The 20818-nt window shown below is 26.0% G+C and overlaps 1 protein-coding gene across 2 annotated transcripts in view; it reads right to left on the bottom strand.

The window, feature by feature from the left end:
• Window positions 1–406: 406 nt before the first annotated feature.
• The window catches only part of LOC107454822 (xaa-Pro aminopeptidase 1), a 138090-nt gene continuing 117678 nt past the window's right edge, over window positions 407–20818 (bottom strand). For both annotated transcript variants that reach the window (XM_071187627.1, XM_016072127.3), the window contains one exon: window positions 407–17306. In XM_071187627.1, coding sequence (XP_071043728.1) covers window positions 17187–17306 — 120 coding nt within the window. In that variant the 3' untranslated portion in view covers window positions 407–17186. The remainder of the gene's footprint in view (window positions 17307–20818) is intronic.

Here is a 20818-nt window from a genome sequence, read left to right on the forward strand (position 1 = left end):
CGTTTAAAGTTCTTAATTTATAAACATAAAATCAATAAGATTCAAAAACATTTTCAAAAACTTTACATAATCATGATAAAGTAACTAGTTTCTGATAAATATTGCAGAGAAAATTGGGAAAATCATGCATTTTTTTGTAATTTCAAACAACAAATCGACACGGCAAAGAAAAGAAAAAATCTCTTTTCAAAAGATAGAAAATTAAGCACTCTTTACAAAAAAGCAACTGAAAGGGTTTTTAAAAAACTTACATCAAAAATAAGCACTATTTAAAAACGCTAAGCACCCTATAGATTTGTAAACTCACCGCGACAGAATAGTTGAAAAAAAAAGAGAGCTTTGTTTAGTCAGAAAATTATGATAGAGGATGAGATAGAAGAAAACTAAAAAGAAACAAAAAATGATGCAAAGGGGTTCTACACAATTTTATTCAACAACACATTAACTTTGCATACATATAAAATTCAACATTACTACAAAACCATATTTCAAGCCACTTTCTTGAGGTCACAACTAAACATGACAAAATTCATGTTTTAAATATTAAGAAAAAATTTCTTTTTACATATAAAATACAGCTACAAAATACAATGGACCCACATTATATAAATGCTTTTTGAGTGGCTATTCAACCACTGGTAACAAAAATTGTATCGAATCACAGGAACTACAATACAATACTGATAGCACATACAGGTGTGTACTACTATCTCTTGAAGAAACACTAATGTATTGCTTTGATAACTGATCTCTCATTCAATTAGAGAAACAGGTACTGCTTGAACTTTGTTAAATATACTATAACTAGAAAATACAGTGGTTTGACCACGGAACAAAAATTCACAGCAGTTTGAAAAATATAGTTACTATGCACATTTATATAAATATTTACTAAATTTTGTACTCTAAATTGTATTTTTTTGCACATCATAGCAGGAATGATTCCATTTTTTTAATGGAAAATTTGAGTGACTCCTTAAATAAATATTATCATTGAATAATTATAAAACGATGCTGAATTTAGTTCATTGAAAATTAAATTTTCGAAGAGGACAAAAAAAATTTTAATTAGAAAAAATGAAATCAAGTTTTTAGTTACAAAAGTTTTAATGCAGTTTAATGTTTTGCAAGCATTTTTCCTCAAAAACTTACTGACATGCTTTTTTTTCTATCCTAAAATAGAAGAAAAAATAAGTTAAAATAAAGGGAAAAAAGTAGGAATTATTTTGAGTAGAAAACTTAATAAAAATAGGTGTTACTAATCTAGTTCTCGCAAAAGCATTTTTAAATGCCTGTACCACTAAAGAGCTCAACTTTCTTCAAAATTAATAAAATATTTCGAATGTTTTTCATTTAAAAGAGGAAATGCGTAAACAGAACATTTTTAATATTAGCCCCTTCGATTACTTATTGTTCTGATACACATTAACAGAATGGACCTAAAAATATTGCAACACTTTGAAATATCCTGGTTTCTTAACCATTATTTTATAATAACAATAAGGATTTAACATATTAAAGAACTAAAATTCAAAACAAAAGATTTTTAAAAATGGCAAAATCATAAGGGTCAAAATAATTTCAAATTTACTTGTGCTTTTGCTTAAGAATCTATAGCATCTTAATGTCAAAAATGGAGGAAGGAAATGTTCAGAAAGAAAGACAAAAAAAGTGTAGTAAAAAAAGTAATATCCATACTGTAACAAGCGCTTTATCAAACACAAAGTCAACCAAGTTAGACCGATAAAACAATTTTAACTCTTTGAAAAGCAAAAATAGAAGAACAGTAAGAATTAGCAACATTAAGTAGATTTCTTTACGTTTGAAAAGTAAGGAGTATTAAAAAAGTCATGAATAGGAAATGATCAGCAGAAATTTAGTTCAAAGAGCGAAGAGCAATAATTTTAAATGAAAATAAATAAACAATTTAAACCAATGATTTGCCCAACTGTAAAAATGAGAGTTTGGTACTTAGATTTTTTACAAATTTTCACCTTGCTTAAGACAATTTTTAAGGGTACACTTCCTTAAAAATTGGTCAGACATGATACAATACATGAAATACATACATGAGCGCTGACACTAACCAAATATTTAGTAAGTACCCCTTTAACATTTGCCTGTAATTGGATCTTTTAAATTAGCAAATCCAATTAACTAACCGGGAAAAAATATTTTAAAATAAAACTTTTTCAAAATCTTGAAAACTTAGGAGATTTGGGAAAATATAGTTAAAACAACCAGAGTATTTAAATTATAAATAGTGGATTTATTAAATGTAAAAAATATGTAATAATAATGATAATTAGGAGGAAACCCACAATTAGAAGCAATAAGTATTTTTTTCAGGCTATTAGAACAAATTCTAGAGAAACAATAGACAAACATGTTGAAAGCAGCAAATGTAACAATGAGCCAGGGTTGGTTCTATCTCTTAACTTCAGTGGTGAACTGGCAAATCTCCCTGTGTACTGCTAGCTCACAAGCAACTAGTTTTAGATATTAAAAATATTTCTTGGAAGAATATTTCTATAAAATAGAATTTTTCTTAAATCCAAAATATTTTATTTAAATTGTTATACAGTGTTTTTCCCAAAATGATGCACTAATACATTTTTGAGTTTATCAGTAGGGATAACTATGATGGTGAATTTCGGGAGTTGTATTCCCATTTGGACTTCAACTGTATTCAGATATTTAATTAAAGACGCCATCGTTTTTTTTTGTTTTGTTGATAGGATCCAATATTGTGGCTCTTTTACAGCTTTAATTTTAAAAAAGATGACAATTGTATTTTTTTAAAAGAATTCTCGGGTTATATGCTATTAGTTCAGTTCCATCTTTATCAACTGTGTTTTTACATAGATACTGAGTCTTATTTTTCATCGTAAAAAATAAAAGTAATGGTTCGCAATAAAATTTTTTATTAGCTATATTTATTACAAACCAATTTAGTTGTACAGTAAGGGAAGTACTGTAAAAGATTCGACAAGCTGCATTTATGATACTTATTTTCCTCACAGTACTATACACTGCCTAATCTCAATTAATACTATACTTCATTGACAGTTATTGTATAAGTTATAGAATGTATTGTTACACTAAAAAAATAGATCTTTGATTTAGTAATTTTGATTGAAGATAATTATTAATGAACAAAATTTTAGGTAAAATTTAAAATTAATAAATATTAAATTGTAGCTAGTAATTTATCACTAGATTAATAACAGAGTTCATTTAATTTTAAATATTTGATCATACATAATTATGAGTCTTAAAAACCGATTGCTTCTTTTCACGAGAAAAAATAAAGTTTGGGTAGGAAATTAGGGAGCAATAAAATATATTCAATTACATTTTTGTTATTCTCGGATAATAGAGGATACTTATTTTTATATAATGAAATTATTTTTTGAAGTACTAAAATTATTTCGAAATATTACATGATCCTTTAATTGAATAGCTATTACTGCTTTTTTTTATTAAAATTTTTAAATATTAAAAAAAAAACACTTGAATTTGGAAAAATTTAGAATTAATCCCACACGCCATTAGATAACCTGAAAATTAGGTCATTGCTGTAAAAGATCAGTAATTAACTAGTGTAGGTTGAAAAGTAATAATTATTGCAGTTGAAAAAAAATTCCCCTAGTAGGTTGGAGCAGAAAAAAATTCTATACAAAATCTGTGCATCTATATGGCAATACAGGTCGCAACTGTAAATCGACAAGTTTTACATAAAAAAGGATCGACAAGTTTTGTTTTTATGTTTTGAATGAAAAAAAATTTCTGAAAGAAGTTTTGAAACAAGAAACTATAAGAGAAAGTCTTTGCAGAAGCTTTAAAATTTTTTAAAAGAACACAAGCCATGCCATTGGTGTAGAATATATGCTATCTGAGCAGGAAACTGTAATACAAACAATACTCTGTAGCGAAAAGTATTAAAATAGGGAGTAAAGTCCAGATCAGAGAAGTGAGAAAGCAAATAAATCAGATTGCTCTATTTCCACCATGCTTTTCAATGGAGTACCTGCCAGCTTCTTTTGTCAATAAAAAAGATTTTACAAAGTGGTAATGAAACAGAAATAAAATTGGGAAATACGTCATACAAATTATATTATTTAAATATTTAAGAACAAACTTAGTTAATTAATAGATCTTACAGGCATATTTTTTAATTATTGATTAGTTTATTTTGAAACTTTTAAATTCAAGATATCAAATCTTTATTTTTCAATGGCTGGTAGATACTCAACATAGATAAAAAATTTTACAATTTTAAATGTTATATTACATAATACAATTTAAACTCATATAAAAGCTGTAACAACACTAGGTATCATTTAGAATGAAATATAAAAAATTTGTAATCCTTTAATGCTGAGTGAAAAAAAAGGCCTCACACAAATTCTTGCTAATTTTAAGGTAAATTCACCTTCTGAATATGAGCCTTATTTCTCCCACCATGCTTAGTTTTCTTTGAACATTCTTACGTTTATCACTTTTTGATAGTTTTTTGATCACGAGCTTGATTTGAAAAGGATTATTTTACCTTAAAACTTTTATGAGGCACTAGATAGGTGAAAAGTTCTAAAAAATGAACAGTTGCAGCAAGAAGGGAAATTATTTCTTTTCAGCAGTATAAAAAAACAAACAAGAGATAGATTCTTCAGGCTATTTTTTTGCAATTATTTAGCCTATTTTCTACACATTTCAGCATGAAACCTCCTTATACTCTCCTAAACACTTTTTAATCATTAAAATATTTGGTAACAAATTGAGAGAGATCAGGAAGCCCTTGTACAGTAAACCCTGTTAGGGATCTCTCAGAGACAAAATTATTATTTTCTTGATTTTCTTCTGGGGGGCTCAAGAGAGGAAAATTTTGAAAACATGAGCAGTTGTTGCAACATAGAGATTTTTTTGAGAGGATTTGACTCTTAAATTTTTAAAAAAATTCATTAAAAATGATTGATTTCTAAAGTTTTTATTCTTCATAATTTTTTCATTCATTTCACAAGATATACAAGCTTTTAGCTCACCTATTCCTCTCTTAAACAATGAAAATATAAAGTAATAATTAGAATGTAGGTGAATGTTGGAAGTACATGAGGGTAAAGTGAGCAAGAAGTCCTAATACATGTTATTTAATAACATTCTTTGAAAACTTTTTTGATTGAGGGAGCTACCTTCCTTACAAGATAAAACAAAATTGTATTTCATATTACATTTATTAATTTGGGAGTGTAAAAAGGGTTACAAGCTTGAATATCTAGAAAATAAGTTATAAAAAATTGAAAAAATAACTACATAAAATATATTTTTTTCAAAAAATAAAAGAAAGCAAATCTTGTGTATGTACTAAATCTTTTTTGCTTCGGACGAAAATTAATGGTTAAAATAAACAGTTATCCTCCTAAGAGCAGCTGCAAAGTTCTCAGGAGAAGGTTCTGAAGATTTACAGTAGGAGGGCACCCTGACCTTACCCTTTCAACCACTTTTAGTTAAAATTGTCATTAAATATTTTTAAGTGAGTATTCTTGACAAAAGAAAAGGATAATAGCTTCAAGATGGAACATATAGAAAATCAGTATAAACATTTGTGAGAAGAAACAGAAGAAGCAACTATTTTTAATGATTTTTTTTTGCACATTTTTAGGACGCAATTCTTCCAATTTTCTTTCCTTGATAGAACTGCTCATGTTTTTTACTTTTCTAGCCCCTAATGAGAAGCTTAATGGCCAAGACATTATAGAAAAGCGATGAATTCAGGAGTCTCGCCAGTAAACAATGGATAATGAGGGCAAATGGGGGTCATTTTTGGATTCAGGAAGCCATTTTACACAAAAATAGGATCAGGGCTCACAAATTTACACAGCAGTATAATTAATATTATGTAAGTTATTGCATTATTCCATAGCAGAATTTTCTCTTTTTTTTGCTCTCTCACTGAAGTGGGGAAAAACTAGATATTTGAAAAAAAGAATGCAAAGTTACCATTAGCTTAGTGACACATATTCATTTTGAACTGTTTTTGTTATATTTATGGGCGTATATATATTTGCTTCCATCAACTCAGGAGATCTCGATGGATTCTATTTATGTTTCTACACCAATTCAATTATTTGCATCTGATAAATAATAATGAAAAACAGAAAAAAATTATGGGGAATAAATTCTTGGGCAGAATTTATTGCAAAAACTAGATTTTTTTTCTGTAAGAGCTAATTACTTCAGTTATTATAATAAATTTATTTTCTTTTGTAGCAATGTAATATATTAAACAGTTTTTTTTTAATCACAGTACTTTATATTACTGTTCACAAACATAAGAATCTAAAGCATTTTCAGTTGTCTAAAAATGCCTTTAAAAAATAAAATAAATCTAATTTATATATATATATAAATTAATTAATAAGCTATAAAGCATTGGTTATTTGTTTTAACTGTATCTATGTGAATAACTTTAAAATCATTTAAGATATAATGCAATTGATATCTTATGAAATAAATTGTTATGATAAAATTAGATTGCTTAAAATAACCTTGCCAAAAGATTTTTATATCAAAATTGATTTCATTAAAAGCAATTGTAGGCAACATATTTGGAAATATTATTGCTTGACTCTAATTATTAAAGAAATGTGTCATTATAAGCACAGAGTACAATTACAATTTGTTAAAAATCCTATAAAATGTTATTGCCATTCTTGAAAACTACAATGCATACTTGAAATGATCAATTCAGATCATCTTAATATATTTCCAAAGTTAGAAAAATTGCTCTCACAATATATTACATGTCAAAAAACATTCCAAAACTGGCACATACTATAACACTTAGATTTTAAAAAGTTATCAAAAACTATTTGATGATGAATTCTCATAATTAAATTATAGAATCAAATTATAATACACAGGCAACAATTCGTTACATTTCCATCTACATTACTGATAAAGCAAAATTTAAAACACATGTTTTTCATAATAATAAATTGATAAGTATATGAATGGATTTAGAAAGGTTTTGTTACATTAAGAATGAACAAAACAAATTAATAAAGACACCAATAACATTGAATTACTAACACTCTAATAATCATCAGTTTTTAATGTTCATAGATTAAAGGCCTTTTTATAACATGTAAAGTATTATAATGTCCAAATATATTGAATTTTTAATAAATATTAACTTATATGAGACACAAAAATGCACTTTACCATAATCAACACACCATTTTTAATGAAACAAAGAAATGAAAATATAAAAGTAAAGTACACATGGTTTTGATATAGATAAGCTCAGAAACGATATGAAAATTTGCCTAATAATACAGAATAATTCATAAAAATAAGTATTTTTGTTGTTCTCTAACCCAACCAGCCAATGTTGAGAAATGAGTTAACCATCTATCAGTTTCACATATAGAAAACTTCATGCATTTCCACAGAATAAACCACATTTATGTTGTATTATAGGAAGATAGTAAGTAGGAAAATTTTTTTCTAACAAACTTCATTAGGATTCGGATTTTGTGATTATAGACTGATTTTTGTAATTAACAGCTGAATAAAAAATTCTATTAATATTTCTTTTTTAAAGTAACATTAATAGAAAAGTATAAAGATAATATTTTCGGAAAATATTTATTTATTTTAGAGTCCAGTTGCTGGAAAGATGAAAAAATGAAATGGAGAGCAAAAAATCATTAAAGTCATATCTTTTACAGCAAGTACTTTTCATTCAATATTTAAACATTTTGCTTCTATTGAAGAGTTAAGTCAAGAAAATTCACTTTTTTAAAAAAAGACAATGAGTAATTTTAAAAAGACTTTTCGCTACACTTTATCGAGCTTATTATAGAGATTACGATTTTAAACAATGTAAAAAAAGAATTATAAGTAATCAGGGAAAATTTTCCTGCTGATAAAGTCATAAATGTTAAGTGTGTCTGGCAACCCTAGTTTTTCAAACTCTTTGAAAGTCGAAAAATGGATTAAGTTCGCCACCTTGGATTTATCGAAAAAGAAAGATATACGGTTAACTTTTGGTAACCCTCAAATGCCTTATCGATCTTTGTGTATTCATGTTTTTTTTCTCCTTGTAATGATAAACATTACGGCATTGAAGATGGGTATGAAAAGAAACTTAAAACACAGATCAAATTTTTCTCTTAAATAAACTTAGTGAATTATCTTATTATTCTTAACGTGAATAAAATTAACATTAAAAAAGATGCACTATATAAGAGATATGGATTGCATACTTCAATATCTTGACATACAAGACGATGCATCACTTTTCATAATTTTTTTTTTTTTTTTTTTTTAAATGTGCTTTCAAAGAAAAACATGACAGACTTTAATATATACAGGCAAAAAATTTCACTCAAAAAAATTGCATGTACCTTTAAGTTAATAAATATTGACTCTTTAAATGTCTAAAAAATAGCACAAAAAATTTTATGAAATAAATTATACCCTTGTTTGATTGTTTTGAGTATTATTCACAGAATTCATTTATCTGTAGTTTATGTACTAAATGCATGAATATTTGGGGGATTTACAGTATCTTCAATTAATGTCTTTATTTAACACTCTAATAGTTAGTCTTTACTTTCATCAAAGATTATACTAGTTACTTACCTGCAACAAAAATTTGTTTTCCCCCTATTATGCAATGGGAAAGCCGTTTACAGCAGAAAAATTTCAGCAAAAGGAACAGAATATTTGGAATATTATCTAAAGTGTGTGCAAATTTGAATAAACTTTTTTCAGAAATTCATTTTTTTTTGGTTGAATAAAATAGAGACAAACCAGTTTTTTGTAAGCAAAAACACCTAAGTCTAACTTCGAAAACTCAGTTTGGGATGCATAGTTAAAGATTGAAGTTAAATAACATATTTCTAAATTTTACTCTTCGAAAATCAATAAGTTACACATTTTTCATAAAATATTACTCTACTTAACTTTTGGTATAGTAATTCAAAGTTATCAAAAGATTATATGCTAATAATAATTTTTATTTTTAAAAAAACCTATATTATTTGAAATATACTTATTGAATTTCGTTAATTTGCTAGTAAATTTTATCGAATTATTCATTTATTTTGGTCAGCACTCATAATTTTGTAAATGATAAATGACAAAGGAAAGGTGTGTTAATTTTGAAAAAGTATGTTTTTGTGTTATATTTAATAAAAAAATATTGAAAAATAGTTTAAAAAGTGGCTTATTGCTTAAGAAAATTAAATGGACATTTTAGTTTAGGGATTTTAAAAGTCAGCCAAAAGATATTAAAAGTAATCCACAGTAAGCTCTTTCAATTTCTATTTAAAAAGAGGATCTGAAAAAAAATATTTAGTGCTAAAGAAATAACAGTAAGTACTATGTTATATTAAAGAATTTAACTGGAAATAGAATATATTTTGAAATATGCTTTTGTTTAATGGTCTGTTTTAGAGTTAAGAAGTTTCTACTTCTACATAATTTTTTGTTGTTTTAATTTATTTCGAAAAAGTATAGCAGCAAGTAAGAAAAGTATTCAGCTTTCACACTTCATGATTTTTTTTCCGTCCTTTGGAGAAAGAGAATTACATAGTAATAAAAAGTCTTAAGTTTTTTAACCTTATGGTTATTCAAAGCGCTACTGATTTGTAACAGGATTGAAAAAACAAATCACATGCAAAACATACATTGTACACACGTTAAGATAGCTACCAAGAAAATATTTCTAAATGAAGAAAATAGGCTGCATTTGTAATAATTTTCCTTGAAATTTGAATTTCGAATTTTTCCTTGATTTAGATATTAAAAGAAATTCAAAAACCTAAATAGACAAGAGAAAATTGTAAAAGAATTATATTATTTTAAATTGAATATTATTTGAATTTAAAAGAGCTTACTATATTTTCATTTATTTGGGCAATACACATTTTCTTTTAGTGAAATTATAGTAGATTTTATTAACATTAATTAAAACATAAAATATCATGATCAAATAGAATATAAAAATACTTGATATCAATAATTCCTTCAAAATACATACATTTATTGGAAGTAATTTGCTACAGAATTATAATAATACACTACACAAAAACTATCAATTTCTTGAATCAGCAACATACCAATTCAACTCTTTATCTAAACAAGGGTTCTGAGTAGAATGAATGCAGACATAGATTTCATTTTAAGGTTTAAGCTAGGATCAAACTTGTCAATTTTGAATAATTATCAGAAATGATATTGTACTATATCCCCCCAATCAGAAAGGATATTGTATTAACATCCCCCCAAAAGAAACATTTCATCTTCTATTTTTACATTTTTTATTAAAAACTTTACTCGTTTCATATTCTTTTAATGATATTAAAAGGAAAACTCTTTTAGCGATCATTAAACCTTGGGTTTTAAGCTACGTGCATATGTATGGCTAAAAAACAACATTGCATAAATGGAATTTGAGCTTATATTGAAAAAACAAAAAGAATATAAATATCAATAATAACCTTACCATTTCAGAAGGAAATCTTTCTTTTGTTAGACTTCATATCTTTTGTCACAAAACACTTAAGTAATAAATATGGATTTGTTCAGTAAGAATTAAAGAGTATTTTATGTTTTTAAAGTGTAGAATAAGTAAATATATTTAGTACAGCCTAAATAAGTAATACAGCCTAAATTATAGATAATCTAAGTCAAGAATTTTAGGCTATAAAACAGTTTACTCTTTCTTATAGCTGAACAAAACAAAAATAAGGATAAGTAGTATTTCTTATTTAGCCTCGATTAAACAGAACAAATACCACAATAAGAGTTAGTCTTATATTAGACCCATTGTCTATCTCTATTTATTAAAAAATGTGGTAAAAAAGTGAATTTTAACCTTTCTATCTTTGAATTGAATTTCTATACTTAGAGACATAATTTTCATTGCTGTGAAATTATTGATCGCTTTTGATTTTTAAAGTGATTTTTGAGGTACAGAAACAAGTATTATACTAACATGTGTTCACTTTTTACAGCAAAAATATAGATTAAATGAAATACAGTCAAACACGAAAGATTCTAAATTCTGAGTGATACCGGAAAAAAAAAAAAGAAACTCCAATTTTTACTTGCTCTCAAGAAATCTGAATAAAAACCAACGTTAAGAAATTATGAATGATTTCAAAATTTATTTTGGGTTATTCAAATGACATGTACAGTTTTTTTAAAAATAGTATCGTGAAAATATGTGCAGTGACAAGTTTTACATAGAAAAACTAAAACCATGTCCACTTTTTATTGCATTTTTTAATTGGTTATCCAAAGCCAGTCCCCCCAGAGAAAAAGAATTGGACGCACCCTTTGGTTGGAAGAATCTATTTCCCTGTGAATTGAAAGGATCAAACACTTTTTTCTCTGAAACTACAGTTATTTTTTGTTATTATAGACTGACATGCACTTTTTTGGAATAATTTAATAAGGTAGTAATGAATTGAATGCTTGTGCTTTAAGTATTATCATTATTGCTCAACTGGCTATGAATAACAAAGCTGAAGATGGAGATAAAGAGTACAAGGAAAAATCAAGAGAAGGCCTTATCTACTGCATATACATGAACTTATAAAACTGAAAAGTGACTATTAATAGAAATGCTAGAAAAGAATTTAAGCGCTACCAGAAAGCATTTATGTGAAAATTGTAGACTGCTTTCATATGCTAAGTTACATGAAAAATGTTTGTAAAATACTTGAGGATATTTTTTAAAAAATTCTAAAACATATAAAATACTTTCACTTCAAGAGTTTTTGAATATTTTGAAATTTTTTTTCTGTTCCTTTGAATTATTCAAGATTAACAGAAAAAAATATTATTTCTTTTATTTCTTACCATACTAAATTTTCAGGAGTATTCTAGGGGACTTGCCAAAAATTTTTTTAAAAAAATAAGGTAAACTGAATTTCTTAAGAATCAGATTTTGCTGTACAAAAAATAAACCTAAGTCATAATTCAGAAATACATCTAAATTTTTAGTGCTCAAAACCATTAAAAATAATTGTGTCCAATATTATATGCGACAGTCTAATATTATATACTAATATCAGGCATTTGCAATATTAATTAAATAATTGTGTCTAATATGAGATAGGGTTTAATTTTTTTAAATATTTTATTTCCAAATTTTAAACCAATAAATATAAAAAAACATTAATTACAATTTTCAATAACTTAATTATAACAGTAAAAGTCTGATCCCTCAATATTCAAGCCATGCAGTTGGTTTTGAGTCTGAACATACATGGCTGGTAGTAGCAACTGATAGGCAGTCTTACTTGACTACAATGCAGTTATATTTTAAAGTTATGGTCTTGGACTACATGTGAAAGAATATTTTTTCACTGAGAAAAAAATTTCAATGATGTTTTGATTTTTTCAAAAGTTAAGTTTCATCAATGCATTAAACAAAAATTATAAACAATATAAAAATATACTGTGTACAATAGAAATGACATACTGATGTTAATAATATGCATGCTGTCCCCGTGGCAGAATTGCAGCGACACTGTCACAAAAAGATTTTTCTTATGAATTGTAAGAAACATTAGTTTTCTTTTCAATAGAAATTTATGCATAAAAATCGAATCACACATTTTAGATAATCACTTTTTGGCACGCTCAATTCACGCTGATAGCATAGTAAATCAATGGAATGTTTCCGATTGTATTTTCGGCAATTATTGATATTGATTTTCACATGTTTTCAAATATCCTGATGTATTTCAAACAATATGAAAAGTTTGAATGGTGTATTTGAGTATTTACTTTTTAAGGCAATGATTCTATCGATTTTTTGGCAGTTATTACTATTGCTTTCACCATAGTTTTCAAATCCGATATTTTTATACGATATTATTTATTAAAACAACCTAATATCGAAACGAAACATGCAATTTAGTAACTCCTTTTTAAGGAGTCTGATTCGCCTGATTTCGTCGTCAATCTTCTTTTCAGCGATTATTACTATGAATGACATTATATATTTATTGTGATGATTAGTCACGAAATGTTTAGAATTAAATAATTTATGTGGTCCCCTATCAACAAAATTTGAGAATATCACCCATAATATTAGAATGAAAAATTACTACATGTTCAATTTAAAAAAAATTATACATATATATTCGTAAACACAGTGATTTTGTTATTTTAAATTAGTTACATATATGTTTGTTATTATTAAAAGTATCTTGTAGAAACATATTAGTGCTAGAGAGTTTTGTTGCAAATAGCTCGAAAAAATTCTGCATCCTGTTAAATCATTTGAATGTTTATAGTAAATACCATTTAGAGTTTGTGAAAGCTTATTCATTATTTCATCTGGGTAAAAAAGGCTGTAGTTTCTCATTTATAAAAGTATACTTTCAGTTTCTTAATTCAGTTTCTCAGTTTCGCATTTCAGAATTACGTAAGAATAAAAACTTTTTTTGGAAATTTTAATACTATGTTGATCCTCTAATAAGAACTATGTATACACTCATTCTACTCTCAATTAGCATATAATTTTCTGCTAAAGGAAATAATTAAGACACTTCCATCAAAAAAAATTTACTTAAATTATGTTTCATTTATCTTTACAGGGTATCTGCCACATTTCAGATTTTTGAATTTAAGACTTTCCATGACTAATTCTAAAAACTTTTCATGACTTAACAAAGTTACTATTTTCTCCGACAAAAACACAACAATAACTTTAAAAAGTCATTAAAATAACATTAATTGAAATGATAGGTATAATCAAAACCGTTATACTCTGCATCTTCATATTTAGAGATTTTAAATTTACAAAACAGAGTAAAGGAAGAGTTGAAGCAATAAAATAGCTGAAAAAAATAGAAAAGCAAATAATTTTTATTTCTTTTTTTCTGCAGAATTATATTCTAAAGAAACTTTTCTTATTCATTGGGAAAGGAAAGAAATACTCCTGATTTCCTTTCTCATTTCAGAATAAAAAAAATTGCTTCAGCTAGAATTTGAAATGGATGAAATAGAAATAAATAATAACAAAAATTCTGAAATCACAGAAGTTTAAAAGATAATTTGCTCTAGAAATGACGTTTTTTCTTTCATTTTTTTGAAAAAACACCATAATTTTTAAAGAACATGATAAGAACATTTAAAAATTAGATTTTTCAGCGACCCAAATGACCTTCTTTAGAAAAAAAAGTAGTTAAAATCATGACATTTCATGACTTTTTGTTCAATACCAAAATTCATGACTTTCCATGATTTCTCATGACTTTCCAGGTGCGCAGATACCCTGTCTTAATCATAAAAAGGAAACCAGTTTCAAAAATCACATAGATAAAATCAAACTTTGCATAAATTAAATTAATCAGACTTATTGTTAATTTATAATCAAGCATATCAGAAAAATATTAGACCTGATAATAACTTTATAAGAAAAAACGTTAAGTAATTCCACTTATATTTAAGAAATATTGATAGATTTATTAACATTTATGTTAATTCTATTAAAAGGCATGCATAGCTAAAACTTTCGCAAAATTTTTAAATTGATATAGAATTTTTAATATAATGTTACAGTAAAAAAGGGTTAATTTAGTGCTCAGCACAAAGTTAAAATAATATAAAAAGAGCACAAATAATGCCCCTTAAACAGACTTAGGAAAGCAATAAAGATGTAAAACTTGTTGAAATAAAACTTTTCTTTGTGTTTTTTATTGTTTCACGAATTAAATTTTCCAACTTGGCTTTTGAATTTGTTGTTTTTAAAAGTTACATGCAATTTTCTACTGTGGATAGAATCTTAAACTAACAAAAATAATTTTGTCAAAAGTTGTAAACATCTTCTTTTCAAAACAATTTAAACAATAGAAACCCATGTATCATTAAGTACATCAGGGAAAACTGTTATGTAAAAAAAGATCAATTTTTTTATTCTAATACTAAAGATAATTTTTGTACTGTTTCATAGATCTAAATGTTATTATGTAGCTTGCATACTTTCCCATATTTGTTTTTTACTTTTTTAATTTAGAAAACTTTCTAAATGACAATAAACAAATACTTTAATTTGCTGATAAAGGCAACTTGCTTCATAAATGTTAGAGTTATTATTCATATTTATTCTCATAAACACAACTTAAGTACACGTAAAATTTAGAAACAAAAATTCAGAATCAAGTCATGCAATTTTTATTTATTACTATCTTTCCAAAAATATTCCCAAATTGCCTATGGTAATAAAAATAATGACAAATTTAAAATTAATTTTTTTTAAATCTTTTATGCGTAAAAAAGATCTCACTTCAGCTCAAATAGTTCATCAAAGTAATTAAGTTTCAAATAGTACATCAACATTATGCTAAAGACACATTATAACAAGCATATTTTCTAAAAAAACTATCGCAAGTGCATGCATAACATTTTTTCACTATAAAAAATTATTTCATTATATCACAAAATGTTAACCTTAGTTTTGTTATTTGTATTCATAACTATTAACAAGTAACAATTATACAACAAAATTACACACTATCAAATAAGAACAAAATAAGCTCAGAAAGCAGACCTCTTAAAGAGACAAGCAAATAAAAGTTAAAAAATTAAGAAAGAAAGAATTGTGTAAAGCTAGGCTTCAGTGTACACAGGACAAGACCTTTTATAATAGTACAAATCAGTTGACACTATTTGATTAGGTTTGTGTATTGCTATAATGAATATTTACCCTGATATGCTTAGCATAACCAGATCACTTTTCTAATTATTGGAAGACAACACTATTCTATGTACTATAACATTCAAACTACACAACACATCACATGCATTTCATTACAGATATCAGTGCGTAAAAATGTTCATCAATATTTAGAATTAATTATGCATAAAAGTTAATACCTTTTTTTACTTGCAATCAATTTAATTTAAATTTATGAGAATAAAGATACTAAATCATAAAAAATTGAAGTAAGAACATAAAAACTATAACTTATGCAACGAACTTATAAAAATGTATAGCTTTTAAGCAACTAAAATAAATTTTGAGGAAAGTCACATTTTTTAAAGAGAATCAATTAGTAAAGACTAATTCTTATAAAAAAGTTTTGTATGTTCTTTATACATGAATGAAATATTTGAAGATACAGAAATTGAATCAATAACAAATATTTTATCGATAATATTTAATTGAAAACAGATATTTTTTTTTGGATAATATTCAATTATAAGGAAACTCGCATATCAAAATATTCCTCAAATGCTAAAAAAATAATCACCAGGAAATAGTGCAAAGTTTATATAGGAAACTGAACTCAAACTATAGATCCTCTCAACTATACCTATTTTATTTTATTATCTTTTGTCTTACAAGGAATTGGCTACTAATGCAAAAATTGATAAAGATAGATTTTATTCCTTCAGTTTTCCTTTTAAACAAATATTTATTATGTTTTGTGAAATAACTATCTCAACAAAGAAATAAGATAATTAAGCTGGTGAAAAGAAGGTACATATACACACTCTAAATAATGATACTTTCGTTTGCAGTTGTTATTAATCATTAAAACATTTGATAAGAAAATTGTACAGAGCCGCACTGCATTCCATTCTTGAAAAAAGAAATATGCTCTCTTAATTTTATAGACTCAATTAAATGTATTATTACATCATAACACTTTTCATTAAATACACATACCAATTTTTTTTTCACTTAAAGGAAAATACTAGTGGGTACGAAAATTTCACCTAGAGGGTACAAAAGTGTAAAATAAACTGATGGTAATTATTTGAACAATATTTATAATAATTGCGCTTTTAATAATTTGGAAACCTGAAAGCATAATAATTATAAGTAGTACTTGCAATGATATTAATGTTTGATAAAGCCTCATATGTAGGTAACTATAGGCCTAAACAAACTTTTAACTTTTTTTCACACTGATATCCTATAATCAGTGATGGAATATAGTATATATATATATAATTTCTTTATTTAAATGTATCACAACTTAATATGAACATCACAAATACAGCAATGCAATATTTTACTTCATTTTGAAGTAAAAGCTAAAACAAATGAAAAAATAATACTTGGCTTGAAGCCTAACATCCATTTCTTTTTAAAACAAAGAAATATTTAGCTTTGAGAATTTTGGCACAAAACCAGACTGATACCATATTTGTTAACCAAGGGGTTGAGTTTCCCTCATCAACCATTGAAAGGCACTAAGTCTACCCTGTTCCCTCAGGGCTTTCCCAACCACGTCTCGACAGATTTGATGATAGTTATCTAACCAATCCATCTGAAATAAATAAAATAATCATTTTAATCCCTATCCCTAATTTAACATAGCAGTATTTTACTTTATTAAAAATATGTTGCTAATAGAATAATAAACAATAATAGGATAACTTTTTAAATTTAATCTGTGCCTGCGAAAATAATACTTGATAAGTAAAAAATGTTTTAAAAGTAGTAATTTTTATGGTTTGGAACAACCATCTACGATAAATAATGCGTCAAATTACAATACCATGTGATTTTAATGTAAATTAAACAACACAAGAGTTTTATTACCATTTCACAAAAAGAGTTACTCTCATTTTCAAACAAAAGTATTGTTGAAAAATTTATCGTACCCTTTGTAAAGAGATTTATAGACATGCCAACCAGGAAAAATTTTAAAAAAAGGAGGCGGTCGAAAGGAAGAGAGAAATGATCATGCAACAGTGAAACATGCAAAATGAGACACAAAAGTTTTGAAAAAAAAAAAAAAGATTTGTAAATAACAACACTTTGATCTTAAAGGAGTTTTATTTAGTACATAAAGAATAATTAAAGTAACTGTACATATTGTTAAAATTATATATCAAAATTAAACAACTGTCAATATTAATATCTATAATACTGAATAGCAACAGTAAGTAAATTTATTTAGCTAATTCACAAATTGATTCAAGCTAGTGATCTTTTATTAAAAAATAAATAAATAAATAGGCTAAACTATCTGTTATTTTTAAAAAATATAATAAATAAAAGTTTGGGTAACAAAATCAATACCTTTCTTTAAATGGAAAATTAAAAATTTCATTTTTAATAAAAAATATTTTAGATAGATGATTAAAATTTTTAAGAAATTAAAATGTGCAGAAGGCACAATTCAATCCTCTTTCAGAAGCAATAATTCCAAGAAATTCTTCCGAATAAGCTTGGTTGAAGTATTTCTTGTTAACTTTTTTTGCCGCCATTATATATTTCAACAAAAAAAAACTAACAAGACAGAAAAACGCATAAAAACAAACTCAGATTCGATGATGATGATATTTACCTCACTTCACTGTACAACGAAAACGATCCGAAAATAATTTTTCATCGCATAAAGCGAACATTCTTGCTTCCGAAAGAAGCCAATCGTAAAGCAGTATTTACAAAGAGAAGTCCAACTCAGCGCCTGCAGATCCAGAAAGGAAAGGAGAAACCACTCTCTTGATAGGCCAAGAGATTCGAGAAACGTCATAACTCAGGCCACTCTGATCTTTGACGCATTGAGACTGAAAGTGATGAAAACTGCGTTCAGCGTTAAAATAAGTGAAAAAACCGGAGATTTTCGAGAAAACCCCAGAGGAGAAAATAACTTGTAAAATACTGGAATCTCCGGTCAAAAGCCGGAGGGTTGGCACGTTTGGATTTACACAGATTGTGAATGCATTTCTGCATATAGGTGCAATAGACCCTTTTGTGTATCAATATGGAGTAATTTATATTCGCCAACTTTTTAACCACAGATTATAATAACCACTCTTCCTTAGTTCAAAGGAAATTCAAAATGTTTCTATGATTTAATATGAAGAAAATAATGGTTTAAATAATGTCTTTGAAACTTTTGCTGAATGACTCAATTTTGGCAGCTATATAGCATTCTAAAAGGTGTTGATAAAACAGTACTTCAATGGAATAGCCAACAGGACTTTATGTAGAAGTCATTATAAGAGAAATATACTGCATAATGTTAACAGTTTAACCTTATGTGAAATTAAGAATTTCTCTGCTACATACAACTTAAACAGTGAATAAAATAAGAAAAACAGGTTATAAACAGAAGGAAGCCGGGAATTTAAAGTTTGGGAAATGATGGGATTAACACTGAAAGGGTTAAAAATTTCTGTATTACAGATGTTGGTTAAAATAAAAAAATAAAAATATGAGGTGTTCAATAATAACTACTCATAATTTACATTTTTGGAAAATTAAAAGAACAAACTAAGGATAAAATCAATACACAGTAAAGGGCTTAACATAACAAGTATGGCATATTTCAAGCTTCTAAATCCTTGTCAAAATGCTAATAATAAAGATACAAAAATTGAATGCTTTTTAACGAGTAAAAAATTACTAACCTTTCCTTGTTGTAGCATTTTTTTTCAAAGGGAAATACAATTTACTATATTTTTGAATTAAACAATATATGAAAAAGAGCAAGATGGAAGTTAAAGTAAAATGGAACAGCTTTAGTTATTTCTAGCATCAATAAAATACATTTCACTAAATATCCAACTGATCCTAATCATTGCTATTTTTATATTAATTATGTGCATTTGCAAATAATAAGAAGCTCCCTGTAATAACAATTCCATCTGCCATATTGACTTCTTGTTATAAGGGACTTTTGCTTTGTGTTAATAGAAATATATATAAGATGAAAATACAGCGAAAAGAAGGAAATAAATAAAAAAAGGAAAACATTTTAAAAGAAAAATAATTAGAAGATTATATTTTAAGTTTAGAAATAAAACAATGAAAAGATATAATCTTGTCATTAGCTCAAACAATTATATCCACAAAAATAGTGATTTTTAATGTTCTATTAATTAAACTAAAGGAAAATATGTCAATACAATAGAATTAGGAGCACAAAAAAAGAAGAAAGAAAGAAACTTATTCGAAAATAAAACAATATCAAGCAAAAATGATTAAAGAATATTTTTATAACAAAGATGCTAGAGTACAAAATATGAAATTAAATCATGGAGAATGGTTAATGGGATATATTTTAATGGTGTGTTCTTACTAAAGTAGAGAACCACATTTGATTTATCTGTTACCATGAATTGGTTAAAAAACTGGATTTGCACAAGGTAATAATACATTGTACTAGATAATTCAAATTGTATAATAAATAAAAGGTTAAATTTCTAATACATCATTTTAATTTGATGGTTTTTAGAGAAATTATTTATATTTATTGAAAAATATTAAATGACTATAGGAGAAGGTTGTTGGTTAGTTATGAAATTTTTTAAGCCAAATGAAATTGGATTTGCACATGGAAAAAAATATCAATCTAAACAACAAATAGATTTTTATGTACATATATTCATTAATTCATTTTAACACATAATTAACTTAATGATTTTGTACAGAATTTATTTATATTAGTTGGATATCAATTGTTTTCAATTAAATTTAGGAGAAGTAAGTCTTTTTTTTGGATAAATAAATATTACTGAAAATTCTTTTAATTCTATTTATTTAAATAAAAATAGCAACTAAATAATGTTTTTTGAAACATTAGAATTCAATCTAATTTTTTATAATAAACTTATAATTCCTTTTATTATCTGTCAACAATGCAGATATTTTCTTTGTTTTTACTATTTAAAACCAAAAATTTAAAATTAATATTACTGCCATGATTATGAAGCAATATTAATTCCTAGAGGTAAGCATTACTAAACAAAGCTAATTAAGTTTGAAAATTCTATCAAAATTATTTTCGAAAATTCAAAGTTCATTAAATAATCAATATATCTAAAA

The sequence above is a fragment of the Parasteatoda tepidariorum genome, chromosome X1 (genome assembly GCF_043381705.1).
Source record: "Parasteatoda tepidariorum isolate YZ-2023 chromosome X1, CAS_Ptep_4.0, whole genome shotgun sequence".
Taxonomy (NCBI): Eukaryota; Metazoa; Arthropoda; class Arachnida; order Araneae; family Theridiidae; genus Parasteatoda; species Parasteatoda tepidariorum.